Source organism: Scophthalmus maximus, chromosome 10, assembly GCF_022379125.1.
Source record: "Scophthalmus maximus strain ysfricsl-2021 chromosome 10, ASM2237912v1, whole genome shotgun sequence".
Classification (NCBI taxonomy): domain Eukaryota; kingdom Metazoa; phylum Chordata; class Actinopteri; order Pleuronectiformes; family Scophthalmidae; genus Scophthalmus; species Scophthalmus maximus.
The window spans coordinates 17,566,858-17,593,114 of record NC_061524.1 but is presented as its reverse complement, the minus strand read 5'-3'; the positions used below and the strand labels follow the sequence as shown (position 1 = coordinate 17,593,114).

The 26,257-nt window shown below is 42.4% G+C and overlaps 1 protein-coding gene across 4 annotated transcripts; it reads right to left on the bottom strand.

Moving 5' to 3' along the window:
- Positions 1–35: 35 nt before the first annotated feature.
- Positions 36–26,257, bottom strand: LOC118284284 (collagen alpha-1(XVII) chain-like). 4 transcript variants are annotated; one of them, XM_035607052.2, is made up of 55 exons: positions 25,957–26,257; positions 24,671–24,735; positions 21,545–21,595; positions 21,288–21,395; positions 20,341–20,634; positions 20,142–20,198; positions 19,971–20,006; positions 19,793–19,843; positions 16,380–16,526; positions 15,336–15,902; positions 14,578–14,661; positions 14,403–14,465; positions 14,149–14,298; positions 13,895–13,981; positions 13,762–13,806; positions 13,533–13,676; positions 10,960–11,502; positions 10,806–10,856; positions 10,695–10,721; positions 10,532–10,594; positions 10,343–10,438; positions 10,173–10,217; positions 9,521–9,547; positions 9,335–9,388; positions 9,212–9,247; positions 9,088–9,123; positions 8,898–8,960; positions 8,662–8,697; positions 8,374–8,445; positions 8,246–8,272; positions 8,058–8,093; positions 7,915–7,950; positions 7,751–7,831; positions 7,551–7,586; positions 7,384–7,452; positions 6,977–7,057; positions 6,739–6,789; positions 5,352–5,411; positions 5,186–5,245; positions 5,050–5,076; positions 4,845–4,895; positions 4,646–4,732; positions 4,509–4,538; positions 4,275–4,391; positions 4,056–4,175; positions 3,828–3,938; positions 3,496–3,630; positions 3,291–3,410; positions 2,900–3,079; positions 2,637–2,777; positions 2,226–2,450; positions 1,516–1,680; positions 1,290–1,370; positions 1,109–1,192; positions 36–1,009 (listed from the first exon to the last, which is right to left on the bottom strand). In XM_035607052.2, exons 2-55 carry the CDS (start codon positions 24,723–24,725, stop codon positions 963–965), a joined length of 5,346 nt encoding a protein of 1,781 aa, XP_035462945.2. In that variant the 5' UTR covers positions 24,726–24,735; positions 25,957–26,257; the 3' UTR covers positions 36–962. The 4 variants fall into 4 exon arrangements, with proteins under 4 accessions (XP_035462945.2, XP_035462948.2, XP_035462946.2 ...); XM_035607055.2 differs by lacking the exon at positions 24,671–24,735 and having other exon boundaries at positions 25,957–26,256; XM_035607053.2 differs by lacking the exon at positions 25,957–26,257 and having other exon boundaries at positions 24,671–24,754.

The window sequence follows — 26,257 nt, the reverse complement described above, 5'->3', positions numbered from 1 at the left end:
ATGAATTTAGTCATACAAATATCAAGACTCACGAGTCCAAAAAAAATAGATTTATTGGTACGTCTTTCAAATATATTGATCAAATGTCAATAGGTTCAATCATGTAAAAACATCTGGAAACATTTTATAATTTAATCTTTTCAACACTTAAAGGTATAGAGAAAATATATCAATTTCAGTGTGGTCTTTTATAAAAATCTGCCCTTTCTAGGTGATTACCAGTCCCTGTCTTTCAACCTTTCAAGTACATCAGCCCAAACCAACCCCACTCGCTCTGCAGAATTGGCCCTCGCTGAGACTGAGTCCACTTCTGATGATGATGTATTGCTTGCTTTAAAAATACATACTGTTTTAATGTAATTTTTTTATTTGATTAATGGATAACTTACAACAGTCTTAGAGGCTGGAGGTTGGCTTGACTTATATGGATAATATGAAAATATTGCAATTGTTTACCTTGATACACCATTTAACACTTAAAGTATATAATCCTAAATACAATATAATCCTCAGAAGATGTAAAATGCAATAAAAAGTACACCAGGCGCTGAAGTCACACAAGCAGTGGAATAACATTCAACTAAAATATCAGCAATTGACAGTTATCTCTTAAAAACAGATTCTCTCTAAAACAAAGTTGACCCCTGGAAAAATGTCTGCGTACAAGCTTCTAACTAAGCGAAGTAAACATTATACACCCACATGTCAAAAAAAATGATGCCTGTCTTACTGTAACACTGACCGGCAGCTAAACCCCGACCTCTACTGAAACCAAAGTTTTAAAAAGACTAATGCATTTTTTGCCATTTTTATTTTCTCCAATTTTCCTCTGACATTTCTACAAATGGCAAAATTAAGCAGCATTTTTTTTTGACTTCTTGCATTGCTACAGCTGAATGCTTAAAAAAACCCGAAATATAATGGAAATGAAATCTAACATGATCCAGTCGTATGTTAGCCCTTTAGCCACGGGGGCGATGCAGGCGAGGACGACCAAGCAATTTATTGCCTGCAGTGGGTAAAAAGGAAAAACAACAACGGTGTGATGAGTTACATGTATGTTACACCAGTTTTCATGTGGTTTGTCAAAAAAGTTTTTTTTTTTTACCTATATCCCTCTTCTGCACTCTGTGTGGAATCTGGATAGTGTATGACCCTGGCAATCCTGCCAAACCTGGGTGTCCAGGATCACCTGTAAACACGCAAAAGACAAATTCAGACTCAGACTGCTTTTCTCAGTGGATGCACTTAAATATTACTCTGGGAAAAGCATCACTGTCAAAATGTACCCTTGTCTCCTTTGGGTCCTGGGTACCCTCTTTCTCCCTTTGGTCCAGGGCTTCCTGGAGGACCGGGGATGGTGCCATAGGCTGCGCAAGAGAAAAAGCACAGATTTTAGTCGCTATGAAGCAACATTTTCCAGCTCCACACTTGCATAAGACTGGATTATTTTCCATTGCTGCGAGATTCAACCAGATACAGTATGTGGAAAGTCATAAACTGTTGTATCCTCACTTCTGAAGAAGTCCATGAGGTCAGCTGTGACGTTGCCGTAGGACCCGATGACGCGGCTGTAACCGGGTGATCCGGGAGGGCCAGGTGGACCAGGGGGGCCTTGAATCGCTCTCACATTCGTCTTCAAAGGGCCCTCGACCATATACTGCTGCAACAGGCCTTGATCTGCGGGAGGAATGTGAGAAAACAGCACTTTGATCATTGTTGGCAAGAGGTGGAAGAAGTATTCAGATCCTTGTCTGAAGTCGAAATCAAGACAAGTGTGCCCAAACCTCATGAAAAAAGAAATCAGAAAAAAAACCCCCGCCCCATTTAGCTCCAGAACTCGCCTGACAATTGTCACATATTAAAGATTTCTCCAGCATCAATGTAATCCAGCTATATTTATCTGTACACTCATTGATACATCACAAAGAGGAACTGCTTATAGCTAATTCAGCGTACTTTAAATGCTGTCAATATGCAAAAATGTAAACATATAGGCACAAGTTGTTGCCCACGGCATAACTCCCTGAATCCATAGCAACAGCCGCTGAAGCATTAAGGGAAGTTACAAAATTAAGTGCATGTTTACCAAACAAAAATAGACAAATAAAAACCATAGTAGTGAAGAGAAACGTAAGTAACGTTAACTTTTCATGTTGCGCTGTCAAAAATAAAAAATAGACAAATACAGAAAAACGAAACTTTTGCCACTGGCCTCTACTCACTCTTGATGTAGTCTGTAACTTTCAGAGCGACGCTGGGGTAGTCCAGTGTCTCAGTGAGCTTTCTGATGATCTCTCTCTGGTCAGAGCTGGAGCGGGAGTCACCCTGAGAGTAGCTCTGGCTCTGCACGTAGCCTTGGGTGTAACCCGGCTCTCCGCGCTCTCCTTTCGGACCCCTCGGTCCCGGAGGCCCCGGGGTTCCGGTGATGAAACGGCGAACATTGTCACCTGGAAAATAAAGGTTCACTCATGATATCTGGACTCACCCGTACTGTTAGGAATGATGTTGCTGTCTTGTGTTTTACACATGTGTATCTGCTGAGGCATGTGATTCATGCAACAACACAGCAGAGGCAGTGTTATTAAAGTTAAAGGGGGGGGGGGGGGGTCACATATCTTCTCCGCGTGGCTTACTGGTCAGGTAATCCTGGACTTCAGCGCGGATGCTCTCCCGAGGGAAGTTTCCACTGTAGGAGACTGAGCCAGTGTAACTGCCTGGCGGACCCTGAGGACCTGGAGGACCAGGAAGGCCGGGTTGACCTCTGAACCCAGAACCTGAGAGCGGTTCCAATCAAACTTATTGTCAGTATAAGTTGTGAAAGAGCAGAGCAAGATGAGCAAACCTTGTGAAACATCAACTATGTTAGCAAGGGTTTACGCATTATGTTCAGACTCACCCTGCAGGTAACGCTGAATGTCCTCCAAGCTGTAGCCACGACTTCCCGCCCCCAACACAGTGGCAGTGGACACTCCTGGAGGCCCCTGAGGGCCAGGAGGCCCAGCGCTACCTGGGACACCCGGAGGACCAGGAGAACCATGTTGTACAGCAGAGCTGATCCAAGAGCGGAAATCTGAATCTGGGGAAAGTGGATTAGGATACAATGAAGACGGGGAGTGAGTGAATGAATCTTCCATTATTGTGATTGCGGTGAAACGATGAGTAGCTTTGTTTAATTAACCAGAAAAACAAAGAGATGAGCAGATTTAAACTTAAACTTAAACTTCTCTTAACTGTTTATTTCAGTCCATAAGTGAAACAAGGTCAGTGTCTAAATAAAGTCATCTTACTTTTCATCAGTGCAGAATAGTCAATCGTAACGCTACTAAAGCCAGTGGCTGCTCCGTTAGAAGTCCCAGGAGGTCCAGGTAGACCAGGTGGCCCAGGCGGACCTCGAGCAATGCCTCTGTCTGAAAATGAAAGATGATGCTGTTTGAATGTTTGATCGAGCCCAGGCACCAGTTCCAGGGTTATGGTTTTCGGTGCTGTGCTTACCGTTCATGATGGTGAAGACATATGTGGCTATCTCTTGTATACTGTAACTGCCTGAAAGTCCACCTGATGACCCTGGTGGTCCTGGTGGTCCTTGTGGTCCCGGGGGTCCTGACAAATATCTCCTGACATCGTCCCCTAGACAGATCACAGCAGAGACATAGCTTAGCCTGGTGCGTCCTCTGCTAAACCACGTCCTCAAGTGTTTTTGTCTTCACAGTCAGATGAGGTGATGTTGAAGAGTTCACAGACTCCTGAATAAGATTGTACATCTGACACCTTATACCAAAAGTCTGAGCTCACGTTCCCTGAGTGTGCGCATGTATTGTTCTTACTCTGAAGCATGACGATGAGATCGCTGACCGACTGGAATCCAGAGCCAGGTCCAGGAGGACCAGGTGGTCCTGGAGGACCCTGAACACCGATGCTGAGGCCTGAGCCCGACCCTGAAATTGCACAACACAGTCAAAGGTGGCTCCCATCTAATAATTGAGGCCATCAAGTACTCCTCACAATCCTCCTCCATTTAGTTGTATAAATGCTGGGGGAAAGCCCAGGCTTACTTTGCAGATATACAATGATACGAGCAGAGATGTCCTCAATAGAGCCAGAGAAGGTTCCAGGGATTCCGGGAGGCCCAGGTGGACCTGGTGGTCCAGGGATACTGTCCTGTCTGCTTCTACCTGCATGCAACAAATGCAAATAACAATACATGTTAATACTCTGTTCTGTGCCCCTGAAAGCCTTTGACCTGGCGAACCTTGCTTCAGCGCAACTCTTACTTAGATAGTCAGTGATGTACTGGCGCATCTCACTAGAAGAAGAGAAGGAGCCTGTCTGGCCAGGAGGGCCAGGAGGACCTGGGGGACCAGGGGGCCCTGAAGTGACTGAGATTGAACCTGAGGCACAAAAAAAACAATGGTAAGGAACCTGAAGAGGACATTTGCTGTCAAACTTTAGAGCCACTGTGAACTATTATCAAGAGTAGTCCAGACAATTATTATGGTTTCCTCTACCTCTTGAGGCGCCTGGAGCTCCAGTGTCCCCTTGCAAAAAACAAAACAATGAAAGCATTATCACAATATTCATTCTGACATACAGATAATAAAACACTGACAACATTCTCAGATTTCAGAGCGATGTTAGGTTTTACCTTTGATTCCTGGTGGTCCTGGACGTCCAGGATGCCCTGGTGGACCCGGTGGTCCAGGGATCCCATGTCCTCCAGCATAACTCGACACTGTAAGGAAGAAATAAATACAGTATAGGGTGGCCATGTAGCTCACAAATGTGACTCTATCAACTTAATTTAATTATCTATGATTAGTTTGTTATAAAAAAAGAGGGCCGACCTCTCTCTGAGCTTCCTGGGGTGCCGGGCACACCTTGTTGTCCTTGTTCACCTGAGATACAAATGAGCAGTTACAGTTATTGATGCTGGAGAGGTCTGTTTGATGTGAGGCTCACAACTATTTGCTTGTTGGGAAAAAAATGCAGCAAAGTGTAAAAGCAAATGATTTTAACACGATACACAAAAGTGACACAAGGAAAAATCACCTTGGTAGCCCCTTGGTCCAGGAGAACCTGAAATAATGATGGAGAAGTCATGATGAAGTGCTCATAGAGGCAAAGGAGTGCAGGTTGTTTTAAATGAGGCAGAGGAGGTCAGGCCACTTTACAAAAATCTGATCACCTGTTGATCCTTTAGGCCCAGCAGGCCCAGGTGGTCCTGGTTGTCCAGTGTAATATGTTCCTGTAAGAAGAGCAGTGTTGAATCTGTGGTTTTCACAATCTGTTACTGCCACTAAAATGTGTAACCCACATCAAGACAGAGGACAAGTTTAGATTTTGGATCATACCAGAGCTAGCTCCAAAGCCTGAGTCTCCTTTGTCTCCCTTGGGTCCTGGTCTTCCATAACCTAAAAAAGGAAAATGGTTAAAGTTCATCTCCTGCTATCGATTAAACCCTGAAAAGTAGTCTTTCCTTCAAATCACATATCGGTAATCACATATAGTTTTATTTCCATGTAAAAAAATATCCTAAAATAACTTGGAACTTTACCTTTGCCTCATTTAGTATTCAATGATCAATGAATATGCACGTAAACCCGCCTCTATCCCCGCCCACCACTCACCTGCAGCTCCGACTCTGTTTAACAAACACACAAACCTCTGTTTGTTCTCTCTTTTGCTAACTATTGTATGTTACACAAATGAGAGTGGGAACATAGGAGTAAGACGAAGAGCAATTTGTACAGGGTCAAAGTGTCAGAGGGTCGCATAATGTATTTCATGTATGAGCCTATAAAGCTTGGTGCCGATCGCTAGCGGTGACTTAGCTACCTCCGCTAACTTAGCTTTGCAAAATACTGATCATTAGATACACCTGGCTCAGGTATGCTATGGTGAAACAATATGGAAACGCCCCACCCTGCAAGTTGACAGGATTGCTTTATTAGGTTTGTGACGTATGCAACCCCTGATGTCTAAATCATAGACTGTATATAAGAATGGACGTAGTCACCAGGTCCGGAAAATGAAGCCAATGCGGAAGTGCCTGTATTCTCTGGAATCACCAGCAGAGGGCGGCTCACTGGTTGCAAAAAGAAGCCTGTTTCTATAGAAGTCTGAGAAAATGACTCTAGTTCTCACTTGATTTATAACATCAGTAAACATTTTCCTGAGGAGTTTATGGTCTCAATCTCATAGTCTTCTCCAGTAGAGTATGATGTTCTTTTTGTGAATTGTTGTCTCATTTACAGTCAAATGGAAGTTAAAGCACCGTATGCATTGAAGCATTGATACGGAGTGATTGACTTCTGGAACTGTCCAATCAGTGCATGGTTGCAGGTGTCCGTGGGCGTGCAGTGGACATGTCCACCACCGGGCCCCTGCTCTTATGTCCGGGAGCAAGAAATCCAACATGGCGCCGGTCAAAATGCGAAACTCAAGGTTTCGAGGGTTGCCACTTGGTCTGAATCCTATTTTTTGAGACTAGCATTTATACATTGCAGTGTCAAGATGGAAATACTCAGCCATGGCGTTGACAGCTTATTTGGCTCACGATATGTCTTGTATTGTATAAAAATCACAAAATGGATATCCTGACCTGGTTAAAACTTGATTTTCATCGAGGGGGTCTTTAAATTTTAATTTAAATTTAATATGGATACATAGTGTGGGTGATCCAATCACCTACAGTATATATCCATATTAGCAGAACATTTGATGAGCTGAAATACTTGCCTGGCTGTCCTGCGGGCCCGGGTGGTCCTGGAGGTCCTTGTCTTGAATCTCCTAATTAAAAAAGTTAAATTGATTTTAAAAAAAAGGTCAGTGACAAAAATGAGAAAAAAGAGTATTACAAGAAGACACTGCAGGAGCAGGAGGCGGTCATCCCAGAGGGTGACAAAGAAAACCTAGAAAATCATTAAGGCCAGTCTCTTTGATAATGATGCAGGAGAGCATGTTGTGTATTATTTACCTGGACGTCCAGGTGGCCCGGGAGGACCCGGTGGACCGGGTTGCCCAGACATTCTTGAGGCTCCACTAGCACTAAAATGACCTAAACCGGAAACAAAAGCACCTAATTTTACTCTGGACTGTAGAAATGGCCAAAGCAGGGGAAAAGTCTGGTTAATTTAAATTTCTTCCTTGTACAACCAGTGACGAGTTAGACTTATAGTAAACTATAGTGAATGCTAATGTGTAGGATAAGAGTAGCACAAGTAGGGAAGAGTGTGTAGTCAGAAATGAACTGACTATCCATATAAAGTTTGCTATCATTAGCCGCCATTGCTGCTTGGACTAGTTTGACAAATACGTTTTGATTAGTCTGTTGCATTGGGTCTATTTGAATTAATTTAATGCAAGTAAGACAATTGGTATGACCTTCAGTCATTCTCACGGATACTCCTGGTTCTCCCTGGTCTCCCTTATACCCCCTGTCACCTTTAGGACCTGTGAGGACAAAAAGAATGCAATACCTATTAGACTCTAGAATCAGTTAGACTACATATCCCAGCTTCCTCTGGGAGAATCAAAGTGTGATGACGTACCAGACTGGCCAGGCAGACCAGCAGGGCCAATGGGACCTGAGGACGGAAATCAACACAACACATAAAGATTAAAATCATTTAAAAAAGAAATACATATGCAGGAATTGTGGCCACCGCTATGGCGTTATGATTCTGGGGCTAAGATACAAGATATGCAGAAGGACATCACCAAACTACTTCCTGTGTTGTCAAGGTCAGACCTGATAATCCAGGAGCTCCTGCAGAGCCGGGAGGCCCAGCGGGCCCAGGTGGTCCTGGGATGCCAACAGAAGTGGAACCAGCTGAGAAATGAAAGTGACGGTCAGATATACTCAAGCAAAAGTCCAATCAAAAGAAAATCATTTTTTTTATCATGCTCTGTTACCTGCATTGAAGATTCTTCCTGGTTGACCAGTTTCACCTGAAAACAAAGAGAGGGACACATGCTATGTTAGATACAGAGTTTTATAATCAATAGCAGGAAAACACTTAAATCTATAAAGCCGTAGAAGGTGAAAGCAGCTGTACCTTTTGTTCCTGGTTGTCCTGGATTTCCTGGTATCCCTAAAAGCAAGATGAAGGTACATTTTTAGGGTAGAGACCATTAAAATCAAATAATGTAAAGCACGTTGTTGGTGAGAACTGCTCTGCAACAGAATTAATACATTTAAAAAAAACAACAATGCATTTTACAATATGTAATAATAAAGTTGTACCTGGTGGTCCTTGAAGCCCAGGTCCTCCTACAGGGGTGGAGGTGGGGAAGTATTATGAACATATCTCACCACATTATAACACATTCATTTTGACATATTCATAGCACACAACATCATGTTCATTGTACCTGGAATTCCAGCATCTCCAGGAGAACCAGCAGGACCTCTGAGTCCTGGGGGCCCGGCTGGTCCTTGGTCACCTGAGGGCCAAAAATGAAATGAAAAGAAAATATGTTTATGTTGATTTGAGGATTTATTTATGTTTTTTATTATTATTTTAATTTATTATTAGTGTTTGTGTGTGTGTGTGTGTGTGTGTGTGTGTGTGTGTGTGTGTGTGTGTGTGAGAAAAATCTAGCCTTAGCCACACCCTCCTTCATCTTTATGTTGTGTAACTTCCAGCATAACCAACATACCTCTTGATCCTTTTGCACCATCATGTCCAGACACCCCTGATGACAAAAAGACAATAAGAACAAAAATTATATTGTGAAAGATATGGGGGGGGGGGGGATTCTTTAGAGGATACACCCTCTCTTCTGCCCCCCTGTGGAGGATCTTGCTACTGTCTCATTGAAATATGTTGACGATTTCATTTAACGAAGAAGAAGACAACATTTAAGACAATCTAAGAATCAATAATTAGACTCACCCGTTGACCCTTTGGATCCTTTCTCTCCAGCTGACCCAGGCTGACCTGGTATACCAGGATCACCTGTGGAGTGACAGAGCTGAATTAGAAAATACTCACATTGACTGTATGAGGCATGTAACAATGCCAATGTGACCTCAACAATTACAGTTCAATAATTCTAATAAGACACAAAGACAAATTCACTGACCTTGCATACCCCTGAGCCCTTTGTCACCCGTGTCACCTGAAATAAACAATTAATCAAACAATGGCATGAAAAAGAAATGGACATGAGTCAATTGCTGGAAAAGTCCAATGAAGTACCAACAAACCTTTGATTCCTTGAAACCCAGCAAGCCCTCTGTCACCTGCAGGGTGAAAAGAGAAACCGCGAGTAACATTCGATTCACATTTCACTGTGTTTAGAAAGAAAACTATGTCCGTGTATAACCTACCTTTAGGCCCAGGTGCCCCGGCCTCGCCACGGAAACCTTGAAGACCTGGTTCACCTGTAGCCAAACAGGTCATGTAAAATGTCAAGACTCTGCTCACAGTGTTTAAGAGTTGGTGCTAAAATCAATAATATTCAACTCATGAGTCAATGTAATGGTCCTTGTGAATGATATCAGGGAGAAACCCACCTGCTGGCCCAGGAAGCCCAGGTGCACCTGGAGGAAAGATGAATCATTTTTAATGGGGGGGAAAAGGAGGGGGAAAAATGTGTAACATAATCATACAATACAATAATACAAAGAACTGATGTGGAGCTAATGCTGGAATTAAGAATTAACAGACAGTAGTGTAAAACTGGGTATATTAGTAATTTATAATGACTTAATAAAGAATCAAATATCCTTATAAGTATGCCAATAAGCAACAAGTTAATTGGTGATTAGTGCACCATAATGTAAAGTGTAAGCCTTCTACACCAGCCTCCTCTTAATGGGTGCCCACAGGAAGAGATATAATTGTTGACAGAGTTTTATAAAATATGTATTGAATGGGTATATACTGCTCATAAATGATAAATAGGGGGACTTAAAGTCAACTGTTGGTGAAGTCCAAAATGTAAAAGATTTTATCAAACACAATCAAACATGATAGTGAGTGTCTTTATAACTTAATCATATGTTTAAAATAGTTTTTTGTTGAATTTGGATGTGAACTGACTCAATGCTGCCACCTGGTGCTGTTTCAAGTACAAATTCAATTTCAATTTGATATTTTTCAATTGAAGTCATTTATTTAAACAAGAAAACAAAAGGGAAAAGGATTAATGTCCAGTGATCTCACCTTTCGGTCCGGCTGATCCCACAGACCCAGTATCTCCAGGAGCACCTGCAACAAACCAAACAAATCAGATCCTGCAGTGACTCATTGTTATTGGATCAAGACAGACTAGCTGCTATTAGAATCACTAATCAGCACAAACACTCTGCTGCGGCTGTGAGTCTGAGACGTACCTCTGTCACCTTTCAGTCCAATGCCTGCTTCACCTCTGGGGCCGGTCAGGCCCTCACGACCCCTGACACCTGGTGTTCCCTCCATCCCATGATCACCTGATCAGACATTTTACAAACAGACGCTCACTCACTACATGAGCTGAACAGTGAACTTGCATCATGTAGTTTGGCCTGAAGTGATCTCCGTACCTTGGCTTCCTTTCTGTCCTTTAGGCCCCTCAGGGCCTGCATGTCCCAGTGCACCCGGGGGACCTGAGGTCAAAGGTCGCAGTCAGTAAAATGACATCACAATACCACACGACAAAACCGTACTGGTAATGAATTGAGGGAAAGGTTAGTCCTCATTCCTCACCTGGAGTTCCAGGGTAACCATTGTCGCCTGAAAAATAAATAAATAAATATAAATAAAAACACAAGGCCTTTATGTTTAAATTTTATGAAAGAAATATTATTTTGATTTCACCTTTAGGTCCAGGAAGCCCTCTCTCTCCCTGCACTGAGGACAGCAGGACAGCTGAGACAGAAAAACAACAACACAGTGAACATGAACGTCGTGCGCGTGGGTGCGTGGGTGTGTGTGTGTGTGTGTGTGTGTGTGTGTGTGTGTGTGTGTGTACCTCTGAATGACTGTGATTGCATTTCAGCTCTGAGCATGTGCTGGACCATCATCTGAAGTGAGGCAGCGTCCATGTGTCCTCCACTCACACCGGACCCAAAGCCAGTGCCACCACTGAAACTGGTGCCACCACCGCTGGTGCTGCCACTGGTGCCGGCACTTCCAACACTAGCACCGCCAGCACCAACGGCACCACTGGCACTACCAGCCCTACTGGCACTGTCGGCACCAACGCCAGCACCACCGGCAGTACCAGCACCAGCACCAACAGCAGAGCTACTTCCAGTACTGATGTCATTGCCCCCTGAGGAGCGGGCAGCACCAGCAGCAATTCCGATTCGTGTTTTGGAGCTTGAGCCTCCACCTCCATCGTCCAGGTGTACTGTGGTGTCAGTATGTGTGGCACCTCCACCTCCACCTCCACCGAGCACTAAGGTGTTGATGTCATTGGAAGAGCCCGAAAGTCGACTGATATGGGCATTAGCGACGGAGGACTCGGCCTCCAGGTTAGCCACTCGATTCTTCAGCTTTCTCACGTCCTCAGCTGAGAAAGGGACATCAACAGTTGTTAAGACACACGGTAAATAGAAGGAGGCAGTAACAGGAAAGGATTCTTCAACTTCTTTCATTCTAAGTTTACTGTAAATGTTATTATTATTCATCATTCTCTTTCATAAAAGTCACCTTGTGTGAAATCATTCAAGAGCGTGAGTTAATAGATCTACAATTGTAGACTAAACTTAAACTGAAACAAATAATTAATCAATTAATTAGTAAAAAAAAATATCTCCAGCTGTTGATGAATCACTAATTAATTTTTTTTTAGCACATAAAAGTATGTAAAATAATCATTAGATTGATCAATAATAATAAATTATATATAATCAATAATAATAAATAGATGTAGTCCTAATCCAAACACCAAAGTATTTTGAATAGTTGAAATTTCATAATAAATGCTGTCTATCTGAATCACACATTTCAATTGTTTTATAATCTTCTTACCCTGAGGTATCGAGTATCAGTGTTCACTAGAGTTACAACAAATTCAAACCTGAAGCTGTTCAGTACAAGCACAATGACTTGCTCAAGGGGCACGTCAGTGATGTAATGAGGGAGGGGCAAGTGCTGCTCTTTCACTTTCCCCCACCCACATTTATTGGTGCCACCCTCGGGGATCGAACCTGCACTTCAAACCTTATCAACTGTAAGTCTGTTCTACTGCTCAGTAGCTGCTAACCTGCCTCGGTATTAGCAAAAAACACCAATCTGTTCTGTCCGATCCATCAAGGATCAATGTTACCACAAAAAAGAGAAAAGTATGAGAAACTTAGTACAGAGGAGGGGTTTTCAAATTCTGACCACCGCACATTGTTAACTACAGTATAATGTTCTCCTAGAGTCAGATAGTTTGCTGTGGGCGACAACTTGAGCCCCGATAGTTGTTTACATTTTGGCAGATTCACCTCATTAAAAGTACATGTTCAATTATAATAATAATAATAATAATAATAAATTTCATTTATAGACCTAATAGCACCAGTTTGCAGTATATCAATGGATCTTTGAAACTGAAGAAACATTTAAAAGATGATAATCCTTAGGCAAGTTATTGAGTCCCCTCTTTCTATGATTTCTGAGCAAATCTTTAGGCGTGTATTTGAAGAAGTTGGCAACATTGAATTAAAAGTATGCAGAAATTAGCAATAAGGAGTTCCAGTTTACATTACAGAACAGAATAACTAGATTTTAGTTTGAAGGAAACTTAAAAAAACATGACGACAGTGTCTGTGTCAGTTTTCTTATTATTTATTATGATTATTTATTTTTAAAAAGGTTTTCAGGGGCGTTTAATTACTAAGGACATAATGAGAATGCTGTCTTCAGAAAGTGTGAGTCACATGAAATCTAAAAAATGTGTTTCATGTCTGTGTCCACAAGTTAACAAACCTGTTTCTACCAATACGTATTTTGCTTATTATAAAAACCTTCAAATAAAATATTTTTAGGGGCAAATGGCTGAACCAAACTATGCCTGAAGCAAATATTCCGTATGTACTCTAAATGCTCCACAGTATCATGTTTTACCATAATCAGTCAGTAACTTCTTTACGGGTTTTGATGTGCACACGTTTACATGCAAATTAAAATATGCCTCAAATCAGAGGTTGCTAATGTTTTTCCAGGGTCATTTTTCATCAGGATAAATCCACATCAACAAGTCGCCTGCAGCAAGAAAACAAAATGAAGCCTCTGATGTCATCAGGCAACGATTCCTGGAGCTGCTCCACTGACAATGAATGCCAGACCGACTTCATGGCAGCGGGACAGTACCCAGAGATCAAATCTCCAGGGAGAGGGACAACATTTACTCGACTCACAGCTCTTAGCAGCACCGTGAAATAAAACTCACCAGCCTGTAAAAGCTGAGACACCCGTTTTTATTGGTTCGAAAACAGTCACTCCCGGCTGCTCCGGAGGGAATCTCGTGACTCCTGAGGTTTTTTTATCTTTTGGAGAGGGTTTTATTTTTGCCCTATTAAATCTCATAATGTTGCATTAAGTGAAACGTACCCAGTGCAATGAGGCCAAACAGAAGTCCCAGCAGGAGAAGGGAGAGGAGGAGAAGGCCCAGCAGCCATTTCCACCAGGAGCAACATGCGTCCGAGCAGCAGCAGAACCCTCCGCCGCCGAAGACGCCGCTGTCTCTGTGAATTTCTGACCACAGAGCAAGGGCATAAAATCCTCAAATTCAGCCATTCACCATCATGTAAATATCAACATACGTGCAAATCATATATACCTGCATACGTGGCTTTGTCTTTCATTACAACTCCAGATGATCCATCTGATGAAGGAACAAGTAAATATCACTACTTTGTCTTCACAAACAGAGTAATTCCTCTTTCTCAGCGATGTTTTTAGCGACGACTCACAGTAAGAGTTGCCCGTCTCTGACTTCAGTGGGGCCGTCTCACTGTAGATAAGCTTCTCTTTCTTTATTGAATCTCCTGATAGGGACCCTGTAAAATTTGAAATACCGTTGTTGTTTTGTTGCACAACTTTTTGCAAAATGAGAGACGACAAGAAATCCAGCCTTTGGTTTGCTCACGAAAAAGTAGGGAAAGCCTGTTATGGTGACAGAAAACGAATTGTTTCTCCACAAGGGGCCAGTGAAGATCTGACTCACCTCCTATGTGAACGCTGCTGCTGCTGGTGAACTGCTTCCCGCTGTCTTTGGCCAAAATGAGCGTCTCTGTTTCCCTCCTGGCTTGAACGTTCTCTTTGTCAGAGATCAAGAACTTATTCTTGTATGCATCTTCGGTTTGGGATCTAGTGGCTGACAACAACAAAAAAGAAAGGCATCATATTTTAATTTTTTTTTACAATTTTTGAGCATTATACAAAGTGATAACTTGTCCGTCAGGTTAGCGTGGACTTTACTTGTAGAGACTGCGGAGCTGACGACACCACTTCCAGTTGACACGTTCTTCTGAACCCCATAACCTGTAACACAAACACACACACACACACAGATAAACAGTCTCTTACTTACAAGGTGCTATCCTCATATGTGTAAAATATTGTGGGGCACCTATCAGAAAACATGTTTACACACCTCCTACGTGACCACTTATGTTGGCTCCGCTGGTGGTGAGCACACTGCCTGTGGTGGGCGCCAGATTATTCTGAAAGCCGTAAACTGTAAACAGAGATGCACAGTTTCATTTGATTAAAGAGCATGAAACAACACAAACATGAAAACACACAAATGTTCACAACAGAAAAAGAAAAGAAGAAATATAAGACAAAAAGAACAAAAATTCCATCTGACATTGGACATGGACATACAGTCAAAAATAAGAATAAAAAAAAAACATAAAAAAGAAATCCAACACATTAAGTGTTGGATTTCTTCCACTAAAAGCCAATATAACTTAGAGATTCTTCATAAATTCAATAAATCAATATACAACAGGGGAAATCCTCACATTTTAGAAGTGTGGACTGCACTGTTTTTGTCAAGCTGGGCTACGTAAGTTATACAGAACTGTAAAAACGTGCATGGACTTTTTTGCCTCATTTTACACTGAAGGTTGAAACTAAGACTCAAGGATATGGATCTTCAGCACTGGCATGGTGAGGTTTGGTGTAAGAACTACTGTATGGTCTGTTTTTGATTTTGTTCTTTTTCAAAAAAGAGTGTTTGTTTGTATATTCCTTATTAATATTATGCCCCTGTCTAGGGGGATAGGAGCACAACGTAAAAGAAAGACACATATAAACCCCTCAAAATAACAGCCAGGGCCCGTAACATACGAACAAAACCATTTTATCTGCAGGTAACAGGTAATGTTCCTTGGAAGCTGGTCTCACCTGACAGGGACGAGGGTGAGGTGGTGCTGAGCGGCGCCATTCCCCCCGACCTGTTGTTGGTGCTGACCTGGTACGTGTAGCTGCCGGTGTTGCCAGGCACCACCGTGGTGGAGGCCGAGGGCAGCGTGGCGGTGGACCAGGAGAAAGATGGAAGTGCAGCGTCCAGCGTGTCATACTCACCTGTTCTCAAACCGGTGTCATACTGGCCTGATCTCAAACTGGCGTCGTACTGGCCTGATCTCAAACTGGTGTCATACTGGCCTGATCGCATACTGGTGTAGGACTGGCCTGATTTTACACCAGTATCATATTGCCCTGATTTCAGACCGATATCATATTGTCCTGACTTCATACTACTATCATACTGTCCTGATTTCACACCAGTATCAAACTGTCCTGATTTCACACCCGTGTCATATTGGCCTGATATCAGAGTGACATCGTACTGGCCGGACTTGACGCCATTATCAAACTGCCCAGACGCCAGACCGGTATCATACAGGCCTGACGCGTCAATGGTGTGAAATCCACCTGACCTCACGCCAGAGCCAGAGAATGAAGTTGAAACTGCAGGAGAAGAGACACAAAGACAAATATCAAGAAAGTATTCATGACTTTTGTGGCTCTCGTGTTTCATCATTTGAGTCTCATCATTGGAGTCAAGTCACAGTATTTCAAGGAAAATATTCTTTTGTTTGCCTGATTCATTCAAAAATTACCAAAATCTATATTTTATTCTCAGACATATTCATGTGTACTGATCTATTGTTTTACACTTTCATACATACTAACTCTTCCTTGTGTTGTCCAAGATTAGCATAGAGACACAGTAGGTCAGACAAAAAATATATTTGATCCAGATCAAGTGTTGCAGGATTCTAGAAATACTCCAGCTAAGTCTAGTTTGACATTAGCAAAGTGTCACCAAGGATCTATCCGTCATGAGAGGCTCATACCAAGGTCATGTTAAACCATAAATCTCTGGGACATCTCTGGAGACATTGTGTCTGTGCATGTAGAGCATGTGCATGTGTGATTCTATACCCGACTGCGTGGCCACAGAGACAGTCTTGGCTTCTGCGCTGGCCTTTTTAGGGACAGGCAGGGTGGTAGAGGCGCTGGACGAGCGCGTGGGGCTGACGCTGCAGGAACGGCCCTTCAGCAGCTTCTTCACGTCATCCAGCTCCGTCCCTGCGAAACCACAGCCGCACCAACAATGTTCACCAAATGTCACACTGCAATATATCTCTGAGAAATTTTTCTTTTGTTATTGCATGACTTTGGTCTGTAAGTATCTGAGTACACTTTCTCGAGTTGATTTTTACTTCATAAAAAACTTTGAGGTACTTCTACTCCACTGAATTCAATGAGCAATATTCTACTTTGTACTCTTTGAGAAAAAGAGGTGGAAAGATTTCAAAGAAAATGGCAAACTGTAACACAGACAAAGGTTGTAAAGCCTGAATTTTACGTTTTTCAAAACAGATTAAAGAATATTGCCGTTAAACCTGTGTAAAAACTAAAAATACAGATACTGCTTGTGGTAAATGCAGCGTCTACCAAATGTGCAGCTTCTTGTCTATTTCAACTACAGTGTTTAAGAAAATAACCAAACATCATTTAGATTTTCATCCATACAGTCTATAATTGCTCTTGTGCTCAGTGTCTAACAATTTAAAACATTTAAGACAATGATTTAATGGTCACTTTACCACACCCAATCACATGAGGTGAACAAGAATCAAAAGATGTAGAGGGTAGCTAGTCTGCTAAGCTAGTTAGCTTTAGCTGTTTGTTTTCTCTTTTTTCTACCATGAACTGTTTTATTTAGTTAAGCTAACCAAACCAAAATGTAATTTGATAAAAATGGATCTTATTCAATAACAGATAGCAGCTAGGGAAGGATCATTAAGTAAATGTAGCATTCGTTTTAGCTAAGGCTTGCCGTAGCTACTGACAACTAGCTTCTGCTTTTGGTGGCTAATATCTAAATATACAACAATATAACAGACCTAATGTTCATTTTTTTACTTAAATACACTGAACAAAATTATAAACGCAACACTTTTGTTTTTGCCCCCATTTTTCATGAGCTGCACTCAAAGATCTAAGGCTTATTTCTCTCAAATATTGTTCACAAATCTGTCTAAATCTGTGTTAGTGAGCACGAGATAATCCATCCAGCTCACAGGTGGGGCATATCAAGATGCTGATTAGACAGCATGATTATTGCACAGGTGTGCCTCAGGCTGGCCACAATAAAAGGCCCCTCTGAAATGTGCACTTTTATCACACAGCACAATGCCACAGATGTCGCAAGTTTTGAGGGAGCGTGCAATTGGCATGCTGACTGCAGGAATGTCCACCAGAGCTGTTGCCCGTGAATTGAATGTTCATTTCTCTACCATAAGCCGTCTCCAAAGGCGTTTCAGAGAATTTGGCAGTACATCCAACCGGCCTCACAACCGCAGACCACGTGTAACCACACCAGCCCAGGACCTCCACATCCAGCATCTTCACCTCCAAGATCGTCTGAGACCAGCCACCCGGACAGCTGTTGCAACAATCGGTTTTGAATAACCAAAGAATATCTGCACAAACTGTCAGGAGCCGTCTCAGGGAAGCTCATCTGCATGCTCGCCGTCGTCATCGGGGTCTCGACCTGACTGCAGTTCGTCGTCGTAACCGACTTGAGTTGGCAGATGCTCACATTCGATGGCGTCTGGCACTTTGGAGAGGTGTTCTCTTCACGGATGAATCCCGGTTTTCACTGTACAGGGCAGATGGCAGACAGCGTGTATGGCGTCGTGTGGGTGAGCGGTTTGCTGATGTCAACGTTGTGGATCGAGTGGCCCATGGTGGCGGTGGGGTCATGGTATGGGAAGGCGTATCTTATGGACAACGAACACAGGTGCATTTTATTGATGGCATTTTGAATGCACAGAGATACCGTGACGAGATCCTGAGGCCCATTGTTGTGCCATTCATCCACGCCCATCACCTCATGTTGCAGCATGACAATGCACGGCCCAGTGGTTGCAAGGATCTGTTCACAATTCCCCGGAAGATGAAAATATCCCAGCTCTTGCATGGCCAGCATACTCACCGGACATGTCACCCACTGAGCATGTTTGGGATGCTCTGGATCGGCGTATACGACAGCGTGTTCCAGGTCCTGCCAATATCCAGCAACTTCGCACAGCCATTGAAGAGGAGTGGACCAACATTCCACAGGCCACAATCAACAACCTGATCAACTCTATGCGAAGGAGATATGTTGCACTGCGTGAGGCAAATGGTGGTCACACCAGATACTGGCCAGCACACCTGTGCAATAATCATGCTGTGTAATCAGCATCTTGATATGCCATACCTGTGAGGCGGATGGATTATCTCGTGCTCCCTAACACAGATTTAGACAGATTTGTGAACAATATTTGAGAGAAATAAGCCTTTTGTGTACATAGAAAAAGTCTTAGATCTTAGAGTTCAGCTCATGAAAAATGGGGGCAAAAACTAAAGTGTTGCGTTTATAATTTTGTTCAGTGTAGTTAAATATGTATAGCTGAAAATATGTTCTTTTAAATATGAGAGATAGATATAAGATAACTATGTTACAAGTGAAAATTCTTCATTTATATTTTTTTCTGATGTAGAAGCATTTTTTTAAGTATAAAAGTAAAAGGTAGAATATTTTTGATTACATTACACTGGTCTTCAATTCTGTATCTGGCAGATATGGGCCTAATTTTAACTGCTTTTTATACCACTGTTTTTTGTGCAACAATGCATCATATTTTATGAGTTGAGCATGATTAGTGTGTACAATCTTTACCTTCACGGTTAATACCTGTGAAATAACTGCAGTAGAGTAAAAAGCACATAATTGCCACTGAAATGCAGTGAAACGGGAGACCCGGCTGAGGTCGGGTTACGGTGGCACAGAATGACTAACTGTTGAAAGAATGTGGATGAAATAACGGCACTTTTAGACTTTAATCAGCAGGGGGAGCGATCAGCGTCTAAAGAAGTCTGTCTGTCCACTGTTTTGCCTCAACGTGCTGTAAAAGAGTGACTCATGTGTGCCATTGTTGCCACCACAGGTCTGCCCCTCAACTTCTTCCCCACTTGAACACTATTCAACCCCCCCTTCTTTCACTGATGCACACTGAATCTTCTGTCTTCTGTCTGGTGAGCTGAACATGTGGAACTAATTGAAATGTCATGACCATTAAAATGCGAGTGAGAGGTGGAAGCGAAAGAATGTCCCATGGGTGACATACTGTACTGAATACTTCGCTAAAATATTTGACATTGCTCTAAAGTGACCCTGCAGTGAAAAAAGAAAATCTTTCACTGTCCATGTGGTCCTTTGAATGAACACTCTCAAATAAAGACGCTTTGTTGCTTTCTGAGGAATTGCATAACCGACAGCAAATTGATCCAAGTTGTCTTACATCTGCAGGCGGTGGGAGAGGCACTTTGTAGTCTGGCTCTGATCTCGCTCTCTGGAAAAAACACCACAACACACAATGGAGAAAGGGATTGAATAAAATGTAAGGCAGGACCATTCAGAATCACATGGTGCAGAAGCAATAAAGAAAAAAAAGTAGTGAAGAAACAATTACTGAATACCTCTGCTCTCACTCCTCCCTCTTGTGCTGCTGGAGCCTGACAAGAACAAAAAGGACCAAAAAAAACCATAAATACACACAGACACATCTTTGAGTTAGAGCTGGAAAAACATTGGGCAGTCATAAAAAAGGGTAAAGCACATAATCCCACACAGCTGTCACGCTCACTTACAGTAGATTCCATAATCTTTGCGAGTAAATTCTGGAGAGGAATTTGCACTAGAACTTCCTAGAAGAAAAAAACACAATGGTTTAGCAGAAATATAAACAGCACCCCTGTGCCCGACCGTTTCCTTCATTTTTTGTAATCTTCTGTATCAGACGCCCCTGATGCCGACTGTGCAGTGCTTGTGTTATTAACAGGATCTCACCGTCATAACCTCCCGAGCGGCTGGATAGGATCTTCCTCTCCCGGAAACCTGGCGACAGGCCTCCTGATGAGCCCCCTGCCTGCGCCCTCCTGCCTCCACTGGACGAGCTGGACCTCACCTTTGACACCGAGCTCACGAGATAACTGCCTCCGCCTCCTCCTCCACCTCCTCCTCCACCGCTTCCATACCCCTCTCCATCTATGTAGCTCCCCCCTCCATCGCCTCCCCCTGAGGAGTCTCCACCGAGGTACACTCCTGAGGAGGAGCTGTAGCCAGTGTTCACACCTACAGAGGCTGGAGGGATGATACGGACACGTTAATTCTGAATTTCCTGCAAATGTATCATCTCTACGGCGGGACTGCACAAACAGGAACATGCTGAAGTCACATGAAAGTCTATGTGAAAGCAGAAGTAAAAGAAGTACTTGTACTCAACATTCAAAGTTGAGGTCCTTATACAATTTGTATTTTGTGATCAGTGGGGAAAAAAGCACTCAAATCCTTCACTTAAGTAAAAGTACAAGTACCACAATGTAAAAATACTCCTTTAGCTAATCAAAGTCATGTATTAAAAAGTGCACTCCAGTATCTCAAGTCTTTGCTTCATCAAGTTATTTATTTTTCATGTTAAATTCTAAATATGTAAAGTAACTATAGTACCTGTAGCTGTCAGATAAATGTAAAAATTGTACATTTTCCTAAAATGGAAATACTTGAGCAAAAGAAAATCTAATTTATACTTTCATTCCACCTCTGTATACAAAACAACAGTTAAATATCATGTGAATCAGCAATAACAGTCTAACAGTCTCTTACTCATATAGTCCTTTGTGCAAGGGAACAAAACTATTTTTAGTTGGTTTTTTTTGTCTAGTTTGAGCTTTGTCCTCAAACAAATGCAAAGACAAAAGCACAACTTCCTAATTTTGGCAGAAATTTGCTCTCACATGAGGAGAAATACGTTCCACCGCTGTTCTGGGTTAAGACATTCTTCTCCAAGCCCAGCCCTCCAGCAGTGCTGGACATATTCCTGTGATTTGATCCGCTGGTTCCCTCTAGCAACGAGAAGACACACGGCAAAACAAGGAGAAGCTGTTACTCATCGGGGACTTCCTTTAGAAACGCTCGGCTATAATTATTGTATATGTGTTTGGTTTACTGACAGCAATTACAGCGAGCCGGACTGAAAGAGAGAGACACTCACTTGGAGGCAGGGAAGTCAGTCTAGTCGTGGTGGTTATAGTTTCTGTAACAACTGATGAAAAGGAAGAAAATGATCAGTCTGTACACACGGAGCAGCTGAAGTTTGATTCCTCAGTATCATTCAAACGTCACCGCGTTAATCCCAGTTCGCAGGTGCTGACTAGAGTGTTGAGTGACTGGCATGGTGAGGATTTTTACACTCCCACAGCTGAATTAATGTGACTTAGATAATAAGGCTCGATAGCAGCTATCAGCCACTACGAGGTAATTTATCTTTCTGCAACAGAACAACTGTTTGACTCTTTAGCGCCTCCAAATAGCTGTTGACAACTTATTAACATTCCTAAGTACAAACTTAATGGATTGATATTAATATCATTGTAAGAACGATAAAGCCTTTGCTGATGATTTATTAGACAGTGGAAAGACTCTTTACGCCGCCCTATTTAGCCTTTAAGAGCAGCACACAAACATTTAATAAAGGGTTTATAACCCAGTGTAATGTAGCCATAAGATGATATGTCTTCACCTGTTGGCAGCCATAAAGGAAGGCTGTGTAAACAGATGATGAATGATGACTTAGTAAAACACCTATAATTGTTTTAAACACGGCTATTTGTGTATATGAGATGTGTATACATCTCCTTGAATGTGTGGTGTTTCTGTTTACAATGGGTGCTCTACATAAGTAAATAAATGATCAGAATTGTTACTGTATTGTAACAAACACTTGTTATGTCTGTATAGCTGAGTACAACTACATCATAATGTGTTGTAAACCTTTTATAGTTTGTTCACAGCTTTGGCAACTTATGACTGATTAACAATTCACAATAAACAACTAGTTTTTGGGGGGGTTTTGTTTTTTTCCCCAAAGACACATTTCTATAAATTCTTTGAATGTTGAGTCCAATCAAGTGTTTCTATTTAGTCAGTAAAATTCCTGTTCAGGTTTATTTTGGACGATATAAGAAATCCTTGTCAAAATAAAAGAATGAAACTAAAAGATTAATGAATAGAATGTGTACATTCAAAATATCAACTAAATTAACAAAACAAACAAGTCTTGACATGTCAGTCTTCCCTGGTTGTGTAGCAGTCTTTTTTTTTGTTGTTTTCTTTGCGCAAGAAAAAAGCACTCAGCACATTCTGGAACTTCCTCGCCAGCTCGAGTTCACTCGGTTGTTATGGAGATGGTTTAGTTGTTATCGTGAAACTTAAAGGTTACATATGTTAAATACTCAATTTTCTAAGTAAAGATATAGTGGAGCACTGTAAACACACCTGTCACCTGCCCGACACAGTGCTGTGTAACACGTGGCTCCACCTCTATGGGCCTCACACAGTAAGGCATGGCTATGCTAATATATGTAGCAAAGCCAAGCTTAACTAAGCTGCCCTGAATGCCTGCTGAAGCCTGCGCTGCGCTCAGGGCTGCAAGACTGAACGAAGCCCCCGAAAAACAAGTATTGAAAACACTTATACATTGACTACCCGAAGGGGGTAACCTAAGGGATATTACAAATCTAGATTCAGAATCTACTCTGCAAATTTGTGTCAGTGCTGTTCATCTGATTATTGACCCATGTAAACTACTTTGTAGCGTGTGTAGTATAAGTCAAGTTTTTACTAGTATTCTTAGTATTATGTTTACTATAATGATGCATGTAGTTGGTTGAAAGTTGTAAAGTACTACTGTAACATAGAGGAGATAACAAATTAAATCAAAAGTTATATCGGGTCATTAATCATGAACTGGAGGCAGATAATTAAGACTTGTTTTAGCACTCATCCTCTGCTAAGAGGACTCTTGTTCTCCAGCTGCAGCCTGTTTGTCGAGTTCATGGATTCGGTTATAGATAATGTTAATTCCATTTCAATTTCATTCTGCCTCCTTACTCATGTCTTCCTCCTCTTCCTACTCCTTCCTTTTAGGGACTTCTGTCTGCATCGGGGGCCAAGGCTAAACACTAACGGTGATCAGTGATCATGCTGTTGCTGCCGTTACTCCGTGACTTTGGAAGAGAGACAGAGAAGACAAGTCAAACCATAAACAGTAATCTGAAAACTCACTGGTGTTATGAGCGTCCAACTTTGTTTATTGTGTCCAAACCTCATTATCTTGTCTCTCGCTTTTTAAAAAGAAACAAACAAGAGGTGAACAAGAGGACAGAAAGGCTGATTGTATGTTTCTCTTGGTTAGCGTCAATCATATAAACTGACATTCCTTGACCTCTCCATCTTTAGTAAGGCCAAGATGAGCTGTCCTTTTATATTCAGTTATGACGACTGGAGGGAAAACCGGGAGGATGACTTACTCCCTGAGAAATGGTAACCGAGACCAGTGAAGAAAAAGCCATGATGTTAGTGACAGTCAGCCCCCGAGAAAGCGAGACAGAATCGCCACCAAAAGAAAAGGACGTAGTGGAATCTAAAAGTGTTTTTAGGTCTTTCTTTAAACACAGATTTCCTCTCCACCAGTCTGCCACTGGGCTTTTGAACGAGACACCGTACACTTGTTTCTGTTGCTACATTGAGGTCTGTGGAAATGAGAAACTGATGACATGATTATGCTTAGATCTAAAAAAAAATGTGAAGCACCATAAGTTTAAAGTCGTATGGGTTTGTGTGGTTAGTGACATTTCACGAAATAAGACCAATAGTATCGGCATACATACAGAAGTGCTTCTTTGTGAATTGTGTGAACCGGCCTTTTAAAGGGGCAGTAGGCGATTTCGGAGAGAGCTTATCCATCTGTTTGTTGTTGTTGATTATTTTACTGCTCTGGCCGCGCCGCCAACCCGCAGCCTCGGGTATGGGAGACCGACGCGCTCACCACCGGACCAAAACCCCTGAGTTGTAGCTCCATTCGCTAGCACGTTTCGTAAGGTTGACGGGCTGCGATGTTTACAAACTGCACACAGTGTTGTGAGGTGCGGTCTGCACCGTTTTTGGTTGTTTTTTTTCGATTTACAGAGCCGTCGCTGCGCCGGATTTCTTTTTCAGCGAACACACTGAACGGACAGACGGTGAGGAAATATTCGCTGATTTTTACGAACGTGTATTGCTTTAGAAATCGCATACTGCCCCTTTAATTCCTGGGTTGTTGATGTTTTTTTGTTCTCACCCCTTTCTCCTGACAAGTCTCCTGAGAAGTCCATCTGTCTCGTCAACTCGTCCATCCCATCTTATCTGGTGAGATGATAAAATGTTGACCACCGTCATCCATGCACTGTGCCAACTGTTGTGAACGGCCTGTTTATTAGTAACTGTGGTCAAATGGCATTTTTAGCAAACTGCTGGGAAAAGGGTAAAACAAATCTTCCAAAGTGCTGCCAAGAGTGGTTTGGGTTAAAGACCAGACGGCTTTTGCCCGATGTTTACTGCATCAATTTGAAGATTATTATCACTGAAGGCGGAAAATAACATCATCACATCAGTCTCATGACTTCAAAAATGCCAATCTAATGTTCTAGAAAATGCGGTTTCCCCCTTGAACAACTTGCTTTTAATGATAAGGATAAAAACAGAAAATCAGCAGGAACCACATTCAGCTCTCGCCTACACCGTTGAAAACAACGTTTGAGACGCATTTGGATCTCATGCGAATGGTCAACACCACAAGAAAGGTTCCAGTGGGTTTGAAAGTTCATCTATAGATTTCAATAGACTTTGTATTTACTTGGAGTCTTTGAGGACCAAACTAACAAAAGAACAAAAGGGGCCAGTGGATCCGTTCTGAAAGCCCATCCTCTCACCACACCCTGCCAGGGTGTGCCTTCATATACTGTACAGCACACTTTCATTATAAAATTCAAAATAAGGCAAGATAAGTCACAACTTTCAGCCAGTAGTGCAATAATCACTTTAAGTTTCTCTCTCAGTTAAACAACTACTTCATTTAAGCCTTCACAAAGCTCACTGCAGCTGACCTGAACAACAAATATAGCCCAAAAGGCTCATGTCACTCCAAACGGGGGGGCCATCTCCTGCAGTATATTTAGAGGGATGCAAATAGCACAGCAAAAAGTACATGTAAAACTATCCAACACACTATAGATACCACCGGAAGAAAAACGACCCCAAAACCCCCCTGCTTGGGACTGACAAGCCGTTAACTCGCCTGCTTGTGGCCTGCTGTTGTATGGCCCACGATCGATTGAACTTTGCGCAATTCCATACATCAAACTATAATCTGGAGCGCAAAATAGAAAGAAGAAAAAAAAGAAGAAAAAAAAAAAAAGGATGTCGACAGCCCGTCACCAAACTCCAAGAGTGCAGAATTGTTAGTGCACGGATGCAAGAGGCAGGTGGGAAGAAAACCTCCTGCACAAAGTCCCCGCGTAAACAACTTCGGACGCAATTGGATAAATAGATGGAGTGTCCAGGCCACTCCGGCGTGTGATCCGTTACCTTCAGCCGGCTCCGGCAACCGACGCCCAGATCCTGGCGCGTCTCAAGACTAAGACTGCTCGAGTCCACGGGAGGAGCAGTAATGCGTTCTCAGCGCGTTGGAGTTGACGCGCAGCGCGGCTGCGGGGCGTTCTGGCAGCGCTCGGTCCCTTTGTGCCTTTACGCTCAACTTTCCCAGGCAAGTCAAGACAGAGGTTTGGACACGGGTCCCAGCCGCGCCCACCGGGGCTGGAGCTTGGCAGACGGCACGCAAAGCTACACTTTTCATAAGATTAAAAAAAAACACAAAAAAAAGAAGAAG

Bases quoted from the DNA above. Each gene is read 5' to 3' on its own strand.
- LOC118284284 (XM_035607052.2), bottom strand. From the start codon at position 24,725: ATGGACGAGTTGACGAGACAGATGGACTTCTCAGGAGACTTGTCAGGA. The intron at 10,218-10,342 runs GTACGTCTCAGA...GGTTTGTTGCAG, and splicing joins TGGACTGAAAGGTGACAGAG to GTGCTCCTGGAGATACTGGG. The intron at 3,411-3,495 runs GTAAGCACAGCA...TTTCATTTTCAG, and splicing joins TGTCTTCACCATCATGAACG to ACAGAGGCATTGCTCGAGGT.